Source organism: Hyperolius riggenbachi, chromosome 1 (assembly GCF_040937935.1).
Source record: "Hyperolius riggenbachi isolate aHypRig1 chromosome 1, aHypRig1.pri, whole genome shotgun sequence".
NCBI lineage: Eukaryota > Metazoa > Chordata > Amphibia > Anura > Hyperoliidae > Hyperolius > Hyperolius riggenbachi.
Genome location: NC_090646.1, coordinates 177,071,845 through 177,094,046, shown reverse-complemented (window position 1 = coordinate 177,094,046; position 22,202 = coordinate 177,071,845). Strand labels below are relative to the sequence as shown.

Here is a 22,202-nt window from a genome sequence, read left to right as displayed (position 1 = left end):
AAAACAAGCTCAGGACACTGAGTGCATACTGGAGACACTGGAATAGGGCTATAACGGAGATAAAGATTTGTTCCAGGGAGGTAAAACTTCACTCTCTTAACAATTTCAGAGTGGAGATTTAGATTACTTTGAGCTGAATAGAGACTACTGTGTAGCTTTTAAGGGAAAGGAAGGAAGATAGAAGCGGCAATAAAATATGTTTGCACATTTGCTTGGTTCACGAATGTGCCAAAGATACACGTGTTTTAATAGCTGACTTACTTTTAAGCGAACGTAAGGTTATTTAGCACTGCATGTTTATTAATGAGCATGTTTCACAGAAAACATAAAATATTTGCCTTAGTTGATAACTGAATAGCGACAACTGAATATTTTGGTAAATAAAAAGGTGTATTAAGATGTTACGAGACATATGAGTGCCATTACAAACTGTATCTGATGCACATTCAACCTTTGAATCCCATTCTTCTCAATACAAACCACATTAAGTTAATAGCACACATTTAAGAGGACTGTTGAGTAGCAGCACTGTCCCAATATTTTCTTCCAAACTATCATTTATTCTTCAAAATGTTAGAACCCAGATATCTATACTTCACTGTTTAGCACCATATACATATAACCATCTTCTGCAACTCAACCATAACGTGACCAGGCTTTACAGAACAAGACAAAAGGAAAAAATTACACAACACAGATCATCTAAGCTTTAAAAAGACAATTCTTTTAAATACCCTATGTAAAAAGAGATAATTAACACAAATTGAAAAAAAAGCAAATCGGTATAATGTCAAAAGAATATAAAATGTACAAAAGTATCACAATAAAAATAAAGTACAACAAAGAAAAAGCCTTTTCGATGGATTATGTCAACAGTCTACATCAGTTGTGGTTAATGAAGATATTGGTCCGAGAATATCGTAGGAACAAATGAAGGGTCAAATGAATGCATAAGGCTTGAAAAGGAAAATCCTCGTTTTCTGAGTCATGCTTACAGAATCTCTGGGTGGGACCCCTCCCACCACAGGAGCACACAAATATGCGTACACCACACAAACCATTTTCATTGGGATTTTAAAGCTGGATAAAGCTCCACCATGATGTTATGCAGTGCTGTGGTCAGCCCCATAGAAAATCTCCATTGAGTCAGTCCCGTAGACATCTCTGATGATGACTTTTCCTTTCCTAATGTTGGGCTTCATTCATGTACAGTAACATTAAAGGGCAGTCAGAACACTCTGACTAATACCCTTTCAATGATGTGGCGTCTGGGCTCAACACCAACCAAACGTTAAGGCAAGGGCTAATTCCCCATCTTCTCCTTTCATCATCAAGTCAAAAGGCTGTACATCTGCAATACTGGCAGCCGTGAAAGGACTCCCTTGTTTACAGAGTTAAAGTAAGCTGCTCTCCTGGGGGAACAGCAGTAAATTTCCTGTGCTTTAAATATTGATTCATTTTAGTCATCTGATTATCCTTCTGTGTTTCCTTTGCACAGACAAGCACACTCTTCGTGGTGCTCCAAACCCACATCTGTCAGAGATTTCTGAAGGGATTTCGAACCAGCCCTTTGCCTAAGTTGTAGTACCTGTAGATGAAAAAATAATATTACTTCAACACGCATTGGATTTAGAAAATGTGCATTCACTGAAATATTTCATGTACTTTTTGCTGATTACACTGCTTGTAAATAGGGATGGCCAATGAGTTAGGAAATCATTTCTGGTTTATGCAGCATTATGCTCATTTTGTATACATATTTATGTAGCTTGAAATAAACCAATCAAATCCTGCTGAGGAAAAATTTGATTGGTCTGTTTCAAGCTGCTTAAATTTGCATACACATTTGCATAATCTTGCATCAAGTCAAAATTATTTGCATCTTATTGACCATCCTTACTTGTGAATGGAAAAACTAAAAGTTAATGGACACCTAAATTAACGTAAAAATGCTAAACGAAGCGTGTGTATTATGAGGTCCTGGTATTTACAGGTCCCCTTGTTTCACTGGGGACCCTCTGTTACCCTCTGTTGCGCTGCCCTACCCCCGTCCATAGCTTTGACAGAAGTTGTATTGAAGCTGAAAGTGTGGCGGATGCTCTGTCCCACTCCAAGCTCCCTGAATGTCCGCTCTCCCGCCTAGGTGTGTATAGCAGCTGTAGCCCAGTGTGTTCTGGGCATGTACACTTTAGAAGTGATAATCGTGGTTCAGTTGGAGGCATGAATGAGGGGCAGAGTGCCACAGTGGAGGGGAGTCAGGGGACCAGGACATATCCAGACCCCATAATACACACATTGCCTTGTTTAGTTTAACATTGTTGAGGTCAGTTCAGTTGTACTTTAAGAATGGTAAAAAAAAATACAACTTTGCAATATTAAATATTTATTTCCAAAAAACATATCATTTAAGTATGAATAATCTCCTTCTCCACATAACTCCTTTTTCAAAACAAAGCCAGCAAAACATCTGCAGGTTCACTAGAGTTTATTGACACTCGACTAAGGTTGAGTTGCAACCCAGTTTTCTGCTCTTTACTGACTACCCCATGGCTTCTGTAGCTGAGCAGGAACTGATGTTTGGCCTGGACAGGGGAGGGTTGTGAATGGACTTCAAAATTCAAAAGTGCAGCCAACTTGGGAGATACTTTGAGGCTCACTGCATTGCTGTATAAAGCAAGGTGCAAAGACAAAGTGTATCATTTTAATTTTTGAGTCATGAGTGTTTTGTATCTGTAAAAATTCCAGGTATATGGTCTGGGTCAATTTATGAATGGCTTATAGCTATTATTGTTTCTGAATTTGCATCATATAGTATGCAAATTAAGGTAACTAATGAAATGGTTGAGTTGTTATCATCAAGTTAGCCAACTGATTTAAACTGTTGATATTCAAAAAAGGTCTTCATCAAAAATCATTGAAGACAAGTTATAGCACAAAACAGCTTTGGACTTTTACATATATGACATTAGCTAGCCCATGAGCAACATGACAGTTAGGGTATTATTTACCACAGAAAGAAAAAAAATCTAGAGTTTTGTCAGATCTTTGTGAAAGAGGTGAAGTTATGAATACAGGGAATAATGAAATTCTCTGAAGGAAAGAAAATATGTGATACCTCAAGGGTGAATTCTGGACTGATCCAACATACACCAATTTAAAATTTTGGCTCTACATTTTTTTGCTCCAGGAAAAATTTTAATCCAGTCAAATCCTGTTTCAGAACCAGTCCTAAACTAAGCAAAGTTGCTCCAACAAAAACCTGCAAATAGCCAAATTAAATCTGCTCATGCAGATTGGTTCTGTCAGATGTATTTTTTTTTGCACCACATAGCTTCCAAAACCATCACGCTTCTAAAACCATTGCATCCTGTAAAACTCACTTGTTTACACTCTTAAGAGAGACACTAATCTTCTGGTTAAGGGCGGCTTCAGAATACAGATATGCAATGGAATTAAAGAAGTGCATCAAGATTTTAGTTCCTTTAAAATAGAAAATCGGGCAAATTAGCAAATCATGATGTTTAAACAGAAGAAGGCAGCCCAGGTTTTGCCAGAGTCACTGTAATTACAATTTTTTTTTAAATTGTACCTTTTAAAATGACATATTTAAAGATTTTTTTTGTTTGCATCGAAATTATACAGTTTAAGCAGACCATCTAAAATGTGAAAGCCTGAAAAGTGGGCTTAACAATGGACTGGGTCAATCCTGAATCAAGTTCTCATGGTTCCTCCCCAGATGTTCTGAAGTCCTCTCCCAAGCCACTCGTGCAAAGATGGTGTAAGAAGCACATGGTGTGCATGGCATATACAGAATAGGGTATAAGTGACAGTCACTTCAAACCTGTATACACTAACTACTACAAACTACTACTAACCTGTCCCAGGAAGCACACGTATAGTGGGGTAAATAAATGAGTGCAACATAAATGCTTATTCCCAGCAAGTCAGCAAAAGTACCGATCTCTAGCTATAAATATTAGGTGCTTAATCTAAAGGTTACCACTCTATATTTATGTACTACTTTTCTTTTCATTCCATACTTAAGGTCTTGGTTAGCTCATCAACTCATTTACTTTACAATGTCACCTAAATCTATCTTTCTGCTCTTTATCTGGCTAGATTAACAGTTATTGTTCTTGAATGCCTTAATGTTAGCTCCTCCTTTGTGCCCTCCTCCCCTCCCCCCTCACACCCCAACCAAGTGAATAGTGATCTCCCTTCACTCTGTGTCCTTCCGCCTCTTGTATGTAACATGCCACCAGGTCATGGTGTTGAGGCTCTGGCAAGCGTGAAGATGGAAGAACACAGACTGAAGAAGGAGAACACCAGCCAGACAGGTGAGCTCGCTCAGGGTGAATACTCTGTGGGGGCCCCAGAGGACTACTATTCATGTGAAGTGAGGGGTAGGGGGCCGTCAGCTGGCTCTGAGGCCTTGAGCAATTGCCCAGTTTGCCCCTATGGAAGCACTGGCTTTCTCTCCTCCCATGACAAGCTATGAATCTGTCTGAGCAGACTGCCACTTTTGTTCTTTGTCTTGCTAAGAGGTTCTAGTTAGAGATGGAATTCGAAGAGCCCTGAGCCACAAGCCTGGCCAATGGTATCTCTGTTTTTGATCTGATCTAAGCAGAGTGTAGTAATGTCACCATGTAAAGCCTCCTCTGGACCGGTCTACAAGGCAGTCTTACATGGACATGTTGCATCATGGGTGCTTAGTTTTAATGAAGGTGCGAGCATAAAAAAAAAATAAGATCTACTTACCTGGGGCTTCCTCCAGCCCCTGGCAGCCTATCTGTCCCTTGCCGCAGCTCCGTTGCCCGCTGATCCCCTCTGCAGGTGCAGCAGATGCCAACCTGGCGAGGTCGGCATCTGCAACAGAGGGGATTGGTGGACAGCAGAGCTGCGGCGAGGGACCGATAGGCTGCCAGGGGCTATAGGAAGCCCCAGGTAAGTAGATCTTATTTTTTTTTTCTGCTCGCACCCTCCCTTTAAGGCAGGGGTCTCAAACTCGCAGCCCGCGGGCCATTTGCGGGCCTCGATACAATATTTTGTGGCCCTCGCCAGCAAAAGCTTCCTTATAGTTCGCTTCAGTGCTCCCAAGTAATCCGCCGCATCCCCGCCGCTAAACGAGGGCTGCAGAGCCCCCAAATCGCCCGGGGGGCAATCCGCCGGCATTTCCTGGAAGGGGCAGAACTTTCAGCTTCAGCTCTGCCCCTCCTGACGTCAATCACCGCCTCTCCCTGCCCCTCTCTGTGAAGGAAGAGTGAGAGGGGCGGGCAGAGGCGGCGATGTACCGCGATTGTGAAATTCCTTATGCGGCCCAGCCTCATCCTGACTTTGCTTCCTGCGGCCCCCAGGTAAATTGAGTTTGAGACCCCTGCTTTAAGGTAATGAAAGCGCCTGATTGTCTAAATGAGAATAACATTTACATTCAAACTACATGTTAAACATTCTGTAAAGCTTTCATACTTTGGTAGCCATCAACAAACCTTATTTGATTTGCCATAAAAGGAAAATATAATAGAACAATTTAAAGTGAACCTAAGGTGAAAATAAACTGATGAGATAAACAATTGTATTTATCTTTTTATTCCTAAAAATGACCTTTTTTAAAATATCCCAGGGTTTTTTATATTTAAACATTTACAAAGTAGATTGAATGTTTTACTGTTTGTATTCAGTGGTAGCCTATTAAGTGTCCCAGAGTTAGGAAAATGTCAATAGTTCATGTATTTTATCTCTGACTGCAATCAGACGTTGTGTTCTGCCAGAAAAACTTTGATGGCTGTAATTTGCTTATCAGTGATGTTTACTATATTCCTGACAAGCTATCAACAAGACAGAAGCTGTCACTTCCATGCCTAGAAAGTAACGCTTTCAGGCAAAAATAAAACAAGTAAAACAGCCTGATTATTAATATCTTGTGTACTACACATACACATCTTTATCTCATCATGTCACATATGCCCTTGAGTACACTTTAAAATTTTGTATGAATTTTTTATGATTCTTTTTAAAAAAAAAAAAAACTAACATGAATTCTGGGTATCTCTCATGAGTGATAAAGAGTCTATGGGAAAATGTGGTCTGCCAGCCTTAAAACTGTAAACTACAATGAGAAGGGCCTTTAATCTTTTGTCGTAGTTTTCGTCTTAGACACCTTCAGTCTCTATAAACTTTTTAGAAGCTCTATAGCTACATGTAAACCACTGCAGTGCTATAAATGCCAAGTAATAATAATGGCCCAGATAATTAGATTGCATCACATTTAAGTTAAATGTGTGATAAATGACTCACTGGCTTCCTATATAACTCCAGGATACAGGGTATAGGCTGAACAAGCAGTGTGCAAAGTTGCATAAACCGGAGAGGTGGTGACTCTAATGGTTCATAATGTGCTGCTATTTAGATAAACAGGAGTGTTAGTCTGTTAGAACGAATTTAGACAATCGAATCACACCTTCCTCACGAGGTGGAGTTATTACCCAGGCCCTATTGAGGGCCAAGACCCATTGGATGTTTGAGTTTGGCACACAAGGCCCTGGGGGATTTAATGAGGACTTTTCATTCAGCAGCCTTTTGTATTAACTTAAGGGTATCTTTGCTGTTCTTTGTTACTTCATGTTTCTGGTTTGGGTACTGGGATCTCTACTCACTGTGTGTATAGTCCCAATATAATGGTGCCATCATAATTTGTTCAGCTGAAGGTGAGCAGCTGTTTACTCTATTTACCAATATTATTATTTTTGTTTTTTGCACTTTTGGAGATTAATAGACACCTAGGTGTTTGGCGCTTTATAAGGGTGTAGGACTAACCCCTCTTATTATTTTTTAGAAGCGGGTAGGTATTGTCACATATGTGTGTATCTGTTATCTACACACATGTGTCTTGTATTAATAATCTTACATTTCCTGTATCCATTCACTTTTCCATCCCTCTTGTCTATACTATACTTCCTAGGTGTTCACCTGACAGTAGTAATTCGCACTTCCTCCTCTGGGTGGTGGTCTGTGAGTAGCAACCATCCTTTTTGATTGGCATGTGGTAGTATTTCACTTTGTGGGCATGTCTCCAATAGTGATACTTCATTTCCCTTACATAGGTCTCTTCAGGTTCTCTCTCTGTTTAATCTTTCCTTGAGGGGGCCCTCCCCCCCTTCCCCCCTTTTTTGATATAACCACCACCTCCTTGTTGCTGGGACCCCATAATTTATTTGTTTATCAAGATTTACTGTGATTAATATACCCTGATTGACACACTCTCTTTTTAAAGATTACTCCCATCTAGATACTGCACTATAATGTGTGCAAATCCTTTTGGGATTACCTTGGATTCATCTCATTACTTTTTGGATGAAGACTCCCTGCAAGAAAATTCTCAAGGATATGATCATATGGCTTCTCTCTGTCTTGTGGTTGTGATGTTCTTATATGACAATTGTTCTATTCCTGCATTACTACTTTTTGACCTTTAGATGTCTCCCTTTCAGGGCGTATTATTATTTCTTAAAGAGAACACGAGGTGGGATTTAATTATGCTAGTGGGGCACAGAGGCTGGTTATGCACACTAACACCAGCCTCTGTTGCCCCATGGTGTGCCTCCAAGACCCCCCTGCGCGCCGCTATACCCCCCGCTGTGCTAGCGACACGCAGCGTGTCGCCAGCACAATGTTTACCTATGCCTGTCTGTTAGCGCTGCACCCCCACCTCCTCTGTATCGGCGCTACCCACCCGCGTCCCTTCCCTCCCGCTGATTGGAGGGAAGTGACGCGGGCGGGTAGCGCCGATACGGAGGAGGCGGGGGAGCGGCCCTAACAGACAGGCATAGGTAAACATTGTGCTGGCGACATGCTGCGTATCGCTAGCACTGCGGGGGGTATAGCGGCGCGCAGGGGGGTCATGGAGGCACACCATGGGGCAACAGAGGCTGGTGTTAGTGTGCACAACCAGCCTCTGTGCCCCACTACCATAATTAAATCCCACATCAGGTTCTCTTTAATCCACTTTGGATTAACTTCCATTATATTATGCTTTATGTTTTTGCCACTCATATTTACTGTTACATCACTTTATTTGTATATAGAATACATATCCTTTCTAATCACTTCTTGGGTTATGGTTTTCAACCTTTTAAATCCTTTTATTTCTTACGCTGATCTTCCTCTCATGCTGCGCATGTGTTCGCCCTCCATAACTATTTTGTATAGAGGCCACTTCATTCCGGGACGGTGCAGGAGCGTCTGGGTTGCTATAGCAACCCGACATCTCCGGCGTTATGACGCAGACGCGTCACGTCAAAGGGGCGGCTCCTTTCTCTTGGCAAGGACGGTTGGCGGGGTTTTAAAAATGTCCACACGCAGTTGTACTTTGCCTCCTTCAGAAGCGGGTTGGACTCGTAAGATGCGTTAAGGCGCACAGCGGGGGTGCATACGATCCTCAGCTTCTCCTCTTGTAAGTCTTTAGCACTTTCTTTGCACTATTCATAATCTTATCTGCACGGTCTTCATGATGGTTTATTCTGACCTTCGCTGAATATTCTTTGAACACCGTGTTACATTTATGCTGCTGTACATTCATGGGCTTTATGACTTATAATTTTTTGCACTAGGACATTTTTGATAATGTTTTGATCATTTAGATGTGCTAATTATGACCATAATGTTATATTACAGAGGCATTTTTTGGGAATGTTTAATACTAACCATTCTCTGATTAACTATTTATCAGCACCCCGCTATGGTCACCGTTGGTGATTTTATATGTTATTAGAATTGTTAACTATTTCCCAATAAAGTTTGTTATATTTTGAGATACAATTGATTGGTCTGGTGCTGCTTATAATGGGTACTTTCTCTTGTTTTTTCCAGTCTGTTAGAACGAGTCTAATATACCTCGTGGTATTTCTTGGTGACTTTAGTTGGGGTGCATTGGCATTCATTGCAGCTATGACTGCAGCAAGCACAGTTTCCACCACATCGCTTTACCAGGAGACAACCTGGCCAGAATATGGCATCAGTCCGCTTCAGTTCCTCTCGCAAAGACACTGAAAGGTTGCGTGGTGTGCAGCTGTACAGACGGACCTCTTCTCTCATAAGACTCAGGTCAACTCCTGAAGGATCAAAACACAAACATTGCAAATCGATAATTGCTGCCAAAACACTTACTTTTTGTAACATGAATGTACTAGGGTAGATTTTGGAGTCACACAGTGTTGAGTTTATGTGAAAACTGTATGTTGAGCTGTAGTTATCATTTACAAACCTTTTGGTAAAAATTATACAAGATGTAATCTATGATTCAGTAAAAGTCTTCTGAGCAGTGAAAAGCTAATGTGTATAGATAGAAATATAACTACTGTAGATTGACCTCTTTATTCTTCCTAGATTCTAGCTGCAAAAAGAAGTGCAATGTTTTCTCTGGAAAGACCACGAAATATAGGCAGCCAGAGAGAGCCTCCCGCAGTTAAAGAGAACCGTAGGTGGGTTCTAAGAATGCTATCAGCACACAGAGGCTGGGTCTGCATATACTGCCCAACCTCTGTTGCTATACTGCTCCCCCCTGGGCCCCCCTGCGCTCTACTTGCCCCCCATAAATCAAACGCTGAGCTGTCAACACGCAGCGTGTCGCAGCCAGCTGTTTACCTCTGCATCTGTCAGTCTCTGCCTCTCTCCCGCCTCCTCCATAGCTCCGGTCCCCGCCTGCGTCCCTTCCCTCCAATCAGTGGGGAGGGAAGGGACGAGGGCGGGGACTGGAGCTATGGAGGAGGCGGGAGAGCGGAAGAGACTGACAGATGCAGAGGTAAACAGCCAGCTGCGACACGCTGCATGTCGACAGCTCTGCGTTTGATTTATGGGGGGCAAGTAGAGCGCAGGGGGGCCCAGGGGGGAGCAGTATAGCAACAGAGATTGGGAAGTATTTGCAGACCCAGCCTCTGTGTGCTGATAGCATTCTTAGAACCCACCAATGGTTCTCTTTAAGGCAGCCAGAGAGTGATCCCCTGAGGGTAGATAGGCAAAGCATACTCCCCAGTTAGGGTAGTCAGAGAGTGACCCCAGTACAGGTTGACAGAGTGTGCAACTCATTATGGGTAGCTAGAAAGTGCTCCCCTGCATCAATATCCAAAGCACTCCCCAAAGTATAGGAAGGCTTTTAAAGGTAGCCAGGCAGTTTTCCTACAGTTTCAGTAGCCAGAAAGTGCTCCATCCGTTCAGGGACGGTTCTTATATAAGGTAATGTGAGCCACGTGCTTCAGGCAGTGGTAATTACAGAGCAATTAGAGGGTGGACAAACTGGCAAATGTACACAGCATGATGCAGAGCAGAGGCTTGCCTGCAGGGTCTGTGGAAAAAATATCTGTCTGGTCTCTCATCATTGTTCAAATGACTGCATATGCACAGCTAGATAAGGTATTAGACACAGGTTGAAAAGAGTTTGACTGTTTGACTCCCTACTCTCAGGAGTAGAGAAGCCAAGTTCACAGGACACTAAACAAACAGAAGGTGAGAGCTTCAGTGATAGCCAATCTGTATTACTGTATACAGTCTGCAAAGGGCTTGGTGAAATTCTCTGCTTGCATGGCTTAAAGGCAGGGAGCACACTTATAAAAATCACATGCATTTTCTCATAGAGAAAAAAAAGCATGCAATTTGTATGATGTAAGACTAGGGTCACAGTAGACGTTGTGTTTCCTGTACTAGCACAAATACAAAAGAATAGAAAAGTCTTTGTCGCATGTTATCCACCCATTGAAAAGTATGCTTCACTGTAATGGTTAACATGCCTGTAAGGTGCTGCATGCACTGTGAAGTTTAAACATCACATAAGGGTTACATTGCACTGCGACCCTCCGCATTACAATGCATCCAGAACACAGTACCGCGATGCCCCAATGGCAACGTAGCCTAAGGTTCAGTTGCCATTTGCCGGTTATCCATTCTGCACAGTGTGGAGCAACAATTATGTTATTGACAGTTATATGTTTTATAACATTGTTGTTCCTGAAGGGGTGGTAGTGCATCCTCACAAGTTTGCTTCAGGTAGCAAAAAGTACAGGTCACCAATACCCCATCCATTCCCTGTGCAGAGTGCGCATTGGAGCCTATAGATCGCGCAATTCCCCCAGATCTGGCTACATGCTGCAAGTCTTCCTCCTGTCCTCCGGGGGGGGGGGGGGGGGCACTCTATCTCTATGCTGTTGTCTTGTGACAATCTCAGCCCAGCCCTCCTAGTGGACTCCACGAGTTTAGCTCGGGGGTTACCGCTAACTGCAGTCAAAAGAAACCTTGAGCTATACTCGGGAATACACCAAGGGGGTTAAACTACTTCTATACAACGACAGACATATGTAAGGACTTTAAAATATGCCATATCAGTAACAGCACTGTAGGTGTTTCTTTTTTTTTTAAACTGGTGGAAATATGTTGTGTAACTCTCTATTCAATCATGTACATGTGAAAGACTAACATCTACATACAGACAAACTAGACAGTTTTGTGTGAATAACATAACATTTCATCACATTGTAACAGTATCCATAGGAATACTCAGAGCTGCAAGCACTCATAAATAACATTTGTCTCTCTGTGTGTTTTACAGAATGAATCAAACTAAGGAACATTAGGTATTTATAACATCTAGCTAGTTATTACATATTTTCAATTAGATACAGTTAGGAAGGCTTGTGTCATAGAAATTACACACAAGTAGACTTTTTACAAATTGACATGGATGCTAATGAAGAAGTTGATCTTGAAAGCATGCTGCACTGTGACGGGCTGTACAGCATGCTACACATACCTCTGGATTTCTTGCCATGCATATAGGATTTCCCAAGTAATGGCCACGTTGGTCTGTACAACTCTTCTATGTCAAACTGCCACCGATCTGGTTCAAGATATCGGATTACTTCTTCCACAGTCCCGAAATGAGCAACCATCTCATTAAGAACATCGAATGGCAATGATGAGGGGGGAAGTACTGATGGTTCTGCTTGCTGCTATGAAGAAAATTAACAATAATATTAATATATTACTGCTTAGCTACACTATAAGCTACGAGCAACGATCATTAAAGAGGAGCTGTTGTAGAATCTTAAAATATAAAACACATACAAATAAGAAGTACATTTCTTTCTGAGTAAAATGAGCCATGAATTACTTTTCTCCTATGTTGCTGTCACTTACAGTAGGTAGTAGAAATATGACATTATTGACAGATTTTGGACTAGCTCATAGGGGGGTTCTCAGGGTTTTCTTTATTTTTAAAAGCACTTAGTGAATGGCAGTTGCTCCGTCCAACTGCCAAAATAGTGTGCAGCGAGCAGGGAGGCTGGCCAGCATCTTTGTATAAAGATTTTTTTAAGGAATCCTAAACAATAATATCCCTGTGTCGCTGCGTCCAGCTGACCCTGTGTCCCTGTTTTTAGCTACGGCGCATGTGCGCAGTAACGGACAGCTGGACGGGACCAGGGAGCGAGGCGGGCGGGTGAGGGCGCACGCGCAGCGATTTTGCATGCGCAGCGGGTGCACGCATGAGCACTGGCAGCAGCAGAGAAAAGACCTAGAGCCTGTTTTTAAACGGGCTTGGGTCTACTAGTGTCTTTATAAAGACTAAAGGCCATGCTGAGAATCCCCTATGGAGAGATGGACTAGCCCAAAGTCTGTCGGTAATGTCAGATTTCTGCTACCTACTAAAAGTAACAGCAACATAGGAGAAAAGTAATTTATGGCTTATTTTACGCTGCAAGAAATGTACTTCTTATTTGTATGTGTTTTAAATTTTAAGATTTTCGTGACAGTTCCTCTTTAAGAACATGCATTGATTTGTACAAAACAGAAGTCCTGTTTTGGTTAGAAATCACCAGAGATCGCCAAAAAATGGGGACATCATAAGTTATCTAGCGATCTTGGACTGGATTTTTTTTAATCTATTGAAGAAGCATTTTACTAGATGTTATTTTATGAATAAAATTGTTTATTTTTTATAATATATATTTATACACTATTTGGTCACTGTTTGCCCACTGTTTTCACCCTGATCTACTTTATTTGTCACAGACGCAGGCAAAATGTGCATCAAATTAATATAAAAGTTGCATCAACTTGAATTTATTGGCATCTCATTGATCAACTCTGGTGGCCACTGGCCAATAGTGGAGGCTGGCTAAGAATAAGGAATTATTACAGAAGCATGTATCCTTTCTTCTCAATGATCATTCTTCAAATGACAACCTCCCACAAATGTTACTGTTTATAACAGAAGCACACCACTATGCTGATTGGCCATAATGTCTGACCAGTCAGAGTGAAAAAATCTGTTAGAAGTCCAAAAATCTGGGAACAGTTGATATGCACCGTAGAGAGGATTGTTAGACCTGCTGATCAAACAATCACAAAAATATGGCAAAATGAACACTTTTATGAGAATGCAGCTTCTTTTCATTGCTTAACTGATTTAATGGGAAAAGCTGACTCCTCCCAATTTACCTGATTGGATAATGGTGCAATCTTCATGTAGTTTGTTCCACACTAGCACGCTAGTTAGCTATGGGAGCCCCCATATTGTTTTAAAGCATAAATCCTTTACTCATAATTCATTATTTGCTTTTTATTCTTTTGGTATACAAAGGTGTTTCTTAAATATAAAGGTAGAATACAGGACATACAATACATATGATACAGGAAAATCAAAAATAATGTTTTACCATAGGCAAAACATTAGCAAAACAACAAATTAACCATATGTAACATTTTTGTGATGATAAATGGGGTATGGCATACATAGTGAAGCGATGGACACAGGCAAAGTATGGTAGTTGAGAGATAAACATGACATATCATTTTAGGAATGCAACTTCTCAATCCATGTGTCCCATATTCGGGAACATTTATGTGGTTGGCCTTTATGTTTATATACTAGGCGTTTAAAGGGGAGCCTTTTGTTTATTCTAGCTTTCCAGTCATCTAGGTAGGGCTATATAGGTGACAACCAGCGGAAGGCAATACATTGTTCTGTGACAAATAGAGTTTCAGGCATGAAAATGTTGTCGTGTTTGGGTGTGTCTTCGCCAAAAATATGCAATATACATATTTTAAGACCAACTGAGACAGGTCAGCCCATTTTGTCATGTAAAAATTTCGGTTTGTCTCCAAAAATCTATTAGAGGAGGACAATTCCATAGTAGGCGAATGAAGGAAGGATTACTAACAGAACATTTAGGACATGTTTTAGGTGTACGTTAAAAAAGGGCGTCGGGAAAAAAGGGCGCACGGTTTTAAACGATAAGCATGAATAACATTTAAAAAAAATTGTGCTATATTTCGTTTAAAAATAATGTTTTATAAAGTTATAAATCATTAAATAATGTGTATGAAATCGGCAATTGTAAAAACGTTAATCTTCCCTGTTTAAAAAGTGAAATGTATAGTAACGTTTTATAAAAGATTAATAAGAATTTTACTAAAGCTATACCTAATCCTACTCTCATACAGAACTCTCCCTGTACCTACCCCTAACCCCTAGACCCCCCCTGGTGGTGCCTAAACCTAAGACCCCCCTGGTGGTGCCTAACCCTAAGACCCCCCAGGTGGTGCCTAACCCTAAGACACCCCAGGTGGTGCCTAAACCTAAGACCCCCCAGGTGGTGCCTAACCCTAAGACCCCCCTGGTGGTGCCTAAACCTAAGACCCCCCAGGTGGTGCCTAACCCTAAGACCCCCCTGGTGGTGCCTAAACCTAAGACCCCCCAGGTGGTGCCTAACCCTAAGACCCCCAGGTGGTGCCTAAACCTAAGGCCCCCCAGATGGTGCGTAAACCTAAGACCCCCTGGTGGTGCCTAAACCTAAGACCCCCCTGGTGGTGCCTAAACCTAAGAACCCCCTGTGATAAGCATTAATAACGTTTGAAAAAAATATTGTGCTGTTTTTCGTTTAAAAATAATGTTTTAAAAAAAGATTGTACTGTTTTTCGTTTAAAAATAATGTTTAAAAAAATTCTAAATCATTAAATAATGTGTAATCATGAGAAGCAGTTATAAAACAGTAAAAGTGTCCGGGCGCCGCTTGTAAAACCTTATTTTTCTCCGGCGCCCTTTTTTCCTGTTGGGCACCCATTAAACGATATTTATTATGGGAGTGAATGGCGGTACCCTTTTTGTCCACTTGCTTCAGGCGCCCGAATTTACTGTTTCCATGTTTTAGTAGAGTTTGGGGAATATTTGATGATGCGTGCAGGAGTAAGATAACTTGGATGAAGGATGTAAAGGTGAGTAAGTTTTTCTCTTAAACAGGGGGATACTGAGTTTGACATCAATAGGCAGTCCTCACTTTCCTCTTCATCAACATCCACCCCTAGGCATGGGTGTAGCAATCACTCCTATGACCCCAGACCCTCTCCCAAACTGCAAGTAAAGACAATTAGCAAAAAAACCTCCCTGTTCACTCACAAAAAAACTCTCCCTACCACCTCCTCTTGCCAAGCACAGTAGCGAGTAGCTGTAATTTTTTACTGCTTCCAGACGCTGCTTCACAGCAGAACACTCCCTGCTGGCATTCGCCGACTCCCAATCACATGACCCTCATGGTGCCCCATGCTATCATTTTTGCAGGGGGGTTCTATTAAGTTGTTACGCCCTTGCCCCTAGTATAACCTTATTTGCTATTAACTCATCCTTATCATGAACTAGTAACACCGTTTTAAACTAATTTTGATTTTAGAAAAAAAAAACACAACCTATTCATCTTTTTGGGTTGTGCAACAACATAAATACATTTACATAATGTGAAATAAAATGTTCTAAATCTATTCAATTCAAATGAATAGTTGAACCAGAGCAGACTTTTCCCCAGAACTAGCTAGATACAGTTATTATATAATATATTGAGGTTTACTTTAATGAACACTCTGCCCTATATTATTTTAAATGATGGCACATGGCATTGCTTGAGAGTGTGAGGCAACTGCAAGCTGTAGCATCCAAGAAGAATAAAGTATGTTGGCAGAGGGATCATAGGGCCATGCTTCCAATAGCAAGGGGATTTTATGGAATCAGCTATAAACTTAATGGCAGCTACTATGTGATATTTTTATGGCAAGGGGGTCTTGAAGGGGGAGTGATGGATCCAAGCCATTATTATCAAACTCCAACCCCTCCATTCCATGAACTGTCACTTCCAAAGCTTCTGCTCATTTATAAAATACATGGCATTTCCAGGAAATACTTCAATAAGTGTCTTATGTCAGAATGTGTAAAAAATGCTGAGCGGTTCTCTACAATTTTACTACAGCAATCTGTGCATTTAGAAAAGTATGCTCCTGCTATTACTATTTTCAAAGACATGTCTTTTTTCCATTTTAAACATGAATACAGTAGAGTCTCTGTTATCTGGCACCGACAGGAATTGGCTGATGCTGGATAAGTGTGCTTTCTGGTTACTTGATACTCAATGTTAACAATAGGCCTAGTTCTGACAGTACTATACCCTAATCTATATACATACTCTGTATTAAATGATAAAATACAATAATTGTTAGTATAGTAACCACGGGGGAGGCGTGAAACCCAGTATTTAAGCACAGCAGAGCCAACAAGTTTATTGATTTACTTTGGACTGCCAGAGAGTGACTACTATGTAGCCGAGCTCTAGTTAGAAGCAACAAAACTCCAGCTACTACAGTTGGTGGCATGATTTAATCAGGTAGCCGCAGCGCATATCTGAGGTAGCTAGAGGGTAGGTTTGTGTTAGCAGTAGGTGTGGAAGGTTATTTTGTTATGAGTAGGTAGAGGTTGATTAATGTGAGAGTTAAGATAGGCGATACAGTAAAACCACTTTTATCCAGGACTCAGTTAACCAGACGTCTCAAGCAATCAGAAATAGATTGTGGTCTTGCCAAATTTATATATTTTTTTATATTTCCTTATACAGTAATATACCTCTGTTACATTAAGTTAAAGTCCTTTTTCTTAAAGGGGTTCTGTGGTTCTTTAAAAAAAAACAAAAACTGGCACTTACCTGGGGCTTCTACCGGCCCCCTGCAGCTGCCCTGCCTTGCACTGTCCTTTACAATCCTCCGTTCCCCGCTGCCTGTTACCGTCCAATTATTCATGTAACTAGACGAATGCAACTATGCCTGCGCAGCCACGCGCGTCTTCACTCCTGCTAGCATCTCCGGGAGCCTCCTGCGCAGGCACAGTACACAGTAGAGGACGGCGCAGAACAGGACAGCTGCAGGGGGCCGGTAGAAGCCCCAGGTAAGTGTCCGTTTTTGTTTTTTTAAAAGAACCACAGAACTCCTTTAATTTGTTTTTAAGGACTTTACTACAACTTTAACACAGAGTTTATGGTATGTATGCAGTATGGGGTAGAGTACTGCTGTTTAGCTAGGCCTATTTTTAACATTGACTCTCAAGCAACCAGAAACTACACTTATCCAGCATCATCCAATCCCTGTTGGTGTTGGATTAGTAACATTACCGATATTCTACTCTTAGATACATTTGGCGCTGAAATTACCATGGGCCTGTAATAAATGTATTGCCTGGGCAACCAGGTCACTTCATGCTACATCACAAAGGCATGGTAAAGTGGGAATAACTATACATTAAGTTTGACTTATCTTGGACTTGTCTTTCTCAATTTGATGTCAATACACGTATGTAATGCAAAATGGTATGTCCCGTATAGCCAATGCCAAAAACAAAATTGCCTCTGTGACAAATATAGCTATTATAATAAGTGCATTTGTATTAAGCTTACCTGTGCAATATTTCTAAGGTTCAAAAGAAAAGAAACCATTTTATTTGTAAACACACGGACAGTTTGCTCACTCCAATGTGTATCAGACAATTGTAATGTATAAGTGATTTTATATTGCATTGTTTTTTATTTGTTCCCAGATGAGGTGCACTAAGCTCCTATTATTGTGGATCAAGCAGTTTGTAAATAAGGCGCAAAAAGCAAACAGCAACATATTGTTATTACCAGTATTACATTTGTATTTGTATCTCCCACCAGTCCAGAGAGTGTTAGAGATGTTGGATAAGACTCACAAAAGCACAGAAAAATGCAATTCCCATCATAAATGCTGTCAGCCATGACCTGCTGAGAGAACAATACGGCTCTCTGAAACAGATACACTTGGAAGCAGTCCAGGTAGGGCAGTCAGGTCACGGTGATAAACAAAACTTTACTACTCCGCTTTCTGTGTGCCAGGGCAGATCAACGCTACAACAAATGTCTAGCACATGATTTGTATTTTACACTGCTTTTTATTGGCACTGAAGGCAGCAATGCTTTACATTTACTAAAAGTCATTGCAAAAGCTCTATAGCATTTACTGTTTTAAAGAACATCTAGCACTGAAAGCATAGTCCTACTATTTCCCACCCAAGGCTATCAAGCACCGACAATCTGAGTCCAGTATAAGATTAGGTACTATTTTATGTATTATAGTATTATACCGTCTATAAGATTTGACTGACCCCTGTTTAAAAGATATTTACTCCCCTTTGGAAATTGTTGGAAAGACCAGAGTCCTGGCTTTCATTTGTACTATGCCCCGTGTCTGTGCAATGCAATGTTCCTGAGTCACACTGTAGTCACTTCCTGTCTGATTCAGGACTGAGTTAGCCACTTACATACCTGATATTTAACTCTTCCAGGCAGAGAAAGAAAAAAAAGGAACACAGCCTAGTTATTTGTGTGCTAGACACTGTACATACACATGTCTACCTCATCATGTCACAAGTCACTTCAGGTATCCTTTAAGTGTGCACAATGGACGACTGAGACTGCTTGCATTTACGCAGTAGCACTGAACCACAGGCTCAATGCTACTGTGCAAACGTGGGTGGGCTCATGCAGCCATTGCACGTACTTAAAGAGAATCTGTATTGTTAAAATCGCACAAAAGTAAACATACCAGTGCGTTAGGGGACATCTCCTATTACCCTCTGTCACAATTTCGCCGCTCCCCGCCGCATTAAAAGTGGTTAAAAACAGTTTTAAAAAGTTTGTTTATAAACAAACAAAATGACCACCAAAACAGGAAGTAGGTTGATGTACAGTATGTCCACACATAGAAAATACATCCATACACAAGCAGGCTGTATACACCCTTCCCTTTGAATCTCAAGAGATCATTTGTGTGTTTCTTTCCCCCATGCACTGAAGTTTCAGGCTGCTCTTTTCTTCCTGCAAACAGCTTTGCCCTTGTCTATAATTCCTCAGTATGTGAAAGCCCAGCCAGCTCAGAGGACGATTTATCCAGCTTGTAAAAGATAAGAGAGCAGAGAGAAGCTGCACTAATCTAAATATCACACAGGCAGTGTGCAGAGAGAGGCCTGAAAGGGGGAGTTCATAGCAGAACCACAACACTGAAGAACTTGGCAGCCTTCCAGACACAGGCTGACAAGTCTGACAGGGGAAAGATACATTGATTTATTACAGAGACTGTGATAGTACAAAGTGCTGCAGTAAGCCAGAACACATTAGAATAGCTTTTGGAACTTGTAGGATGATAAAAAACAGGATGCAATTTTTGTTACGGAGTCTCTTTAAACCAGGAAGAGGAGCTGCACCGCTCGGATGTGAAAGGGGCTGCACTCAGAAACGGGGGGGGGGGGGAGGGGGGTAGGTACACTCAGCAACGGGGGGAACCGAGGGAAGCCTCATTAGGATCCTGAGGTTTCCTTCTGTAAGAAGTAAGTGTTAGATTTTGAACCCAAGCTACAGTTCGGTTTCGCTTTAAGTAAAAGCTTTTTCAAAGTCACAGAGTTTAAAGCTGATGTAGATACATTTTATGCCAAGAGGAGTCTGTGCAGAATCACACTCACCCCAATTGTGTCAGTTGCTATTGCAACAAGCAAACACTATTTCCTCTCTGCGCCAGGTATCTAAATATATCCACAATGAACTTCAACTGGGGATTGGGGAACTACATTTTCCATCATTCATAATGGGGAGAGGTTGCAGGTAGGGATGCTCATTCGGATTCCGTGAAATTTACATTTCTGCATTTCAGATCAGAAATCGGATTTCCGCAGAAATCCAATTTACCACAACTCTGCTATTTTAGCCCAATCACAGAGCTTCTTCAGTAAAAATGGTTAAGCGCTCTTCTCTGCCTGTTCCTTCTTAGACACAGCAAATATGTCATATAATGAAAAAGCCCCCCCTTCGGGGAGAGACTCACCAGACTTCTAGGCCTCCAAGGCCAATGCTCGCATTCGGGGTATTGGCCACCCCGCAGCCTCTCTGGCAGTCCTCTCTTGGCTATTCCCAGTCTGTGTAAGCAAAAAGGCGTGCGCCTTGTCACCAGCTTAGTGCATCTCATCTCTGCATACCCCTGTACCTGGAATCAGGTAGCTTGTAAAACAAGGGGCTGGCTGTGTTTTTTCATTTTTGATGAAGTTTTCTGACCCAATGAGTGGTTATACACCACTGATCTGTTTTTAAATTTTTTAAAAATAAACTGGTACGCTTTTACGCGATGTGGAATCCGCTTTTTGCTTACACAGACTGGGAATAGCCAAGAGAGGACTGCCAGAGAGGCTGCGGGGTGGCCAATACCCCGAATGCGAGCATTGGCCTTGGAGGCCTAGAAGTCTGGTGAGTCTCTCCCCGAAGGGGGGGCTTTTTCATTATATGACATATTTGCTGTGTCTAAGAAGGAACAGGCAGAGAAGAGCGCTTAACCATTTTTACTGAAGAACTTTATTTTGATGGTTGCACGCATCTAGGAAGAGCGCTCCTACATGATAATTATTATATGAGCAAGGACATTATACATGTGGTTACTGCCTGCTATTGTGTTTTTTACTTAGAATTTAGCACATGTAATATGAATGTTTGATGAATGTTTGATTCATTATCTTTTATATAAAACATTTTTTAGAGGTGACCTATATAACATCTGACTCAGCATATGAGCGCAGTATCAGGGTGCTGTAATTGTTGTGAATACAATCACAGAGCTTGAAAGCATTGGGCCAATCAGAAAATGCTGAATTTTTCCAAGAATATCAGATTGCTGTGGTAATTTTTGACCAATCACAAGACTCTGATACGACCAAGTATTTCTGAGTCTTGTGACTGACCTAAAATCTCTGTGGTATTCCGATTACCACGGTTAAATTCTGTATTCTCTGACTGGTCCAACACTTCTGAGTTAACACAGAGGTATTTGGCCAATCAGTGGATGCAAAAAGATGACAAAAAAAGACTTCTTGGAAATAGTAAAATCGGAAATCTGCAGAATCTGTAATAGGCATTGGTTGAAATCGTAATTTCTGTGGAATCAGAAATCGGCATTTCCATCCTTCCTTAGCTGCATGGATCTGGAGGTAGGTAGTCAATGTTCCTTAAAGGAAATCTAAAGCCAAAATTAAAAAATCAGTTTAACATACGTGGGGCTTCTTGCAGCCCCCTGGAGTCCTCCTGTGTCCACACCATCCTTCCGAGACCCTCTGGACAGCAGCGGTGACCCCTGCAAAGCTGGCGGGCCATGCGCCTCCTCACTGCACTCCTGCTGCTGGGAGCATTCAGCGCATGCGCAGTCTCCCAAAATTAATGATACTCCATGTTCAGGTCACCCTGATCGTGCAGTAGCGATTTTCCCATACTGCGCATGTGCAGAATGCTCTCGGCAGTGGGAGTGCAGTGAGGAGGAACATTTGAGAGGGACACCTCGATGGAGGGACTTGTAAGGACGGCACACGATGACTCCAGGGAGCTGCAAGAAGCCCCAGGTAAGTAAACTGATTTATGGGAGCTAACATTTAAAGATGCAAGTGTGTTTCCTATGCCCTGATGATGTCAGGACAGGCTCTGTCTATTTTAACCTCAAGTACTCTTAAACAAAATCTTTCTATACAAAAGGAACAACAAATGCCGAGTAAATAGCAAGGGTAATTCTGCACTTTTCCTATATGCATTACATTTCAATTTATTTGAAATAAATTAGAATTATCATGAGGGCAGCAGAGGGCAAGCAACTTAAAAGTGAACATTATACAAACAATGTTGTGGCGTTAAAAATAATTATCAACACATCAAACACTTGACTTCATTAATAAAACAAATGGCATAATTGATAACTTCAATTACATTCAAGTATTAGTGTTGGTAATATTTCAGATCCCTTTCCTAATAGCATTTAATCTAAATTTGATATTTACTTAAATGATCATTAGTCATGAATGAATGAAT

At 41.3% G+C, this 22,202-nt stretch overlaps 1 protein-coding gene across 2 annotated transcripts in view; it reads right to left on the bottom strand.

Annotated features, from left to right (window-relative positions):
* Nucleotides 1-281: 281 nt before the first annotated feature.
* PDGFC (platelet derived growth factor C) overlaps nt 282-22,202 on the bottom strand; it is a 346,169-nt gene continuing 324,248 nt past the window's right edge. The window contains exons 4-6 of one of the 2 annotated variants that reach the window (XM_068278877.1): nt 11,795-11,993; nt 8,890-9,107; nt 282-1,588 (exon numbers count right to left, since the gene is read on the bottom strand). In XM_068278877.1, the coding sequence (XP_068134978.1) occupies nt 1,472-1,588; nt 8,890-9,107; nt 11,795-11,993 (534 nt within the window). In that variant the 3' untranslated portion in view covers nt 282-1,471. The remainder of the gene's footprint in view (nt 1,589-8,889; nt 9,108-11,794; nt 11,994-22,202) is intronic. The other variant, XM_068278878.1, reaches the window with a different exon arrangement.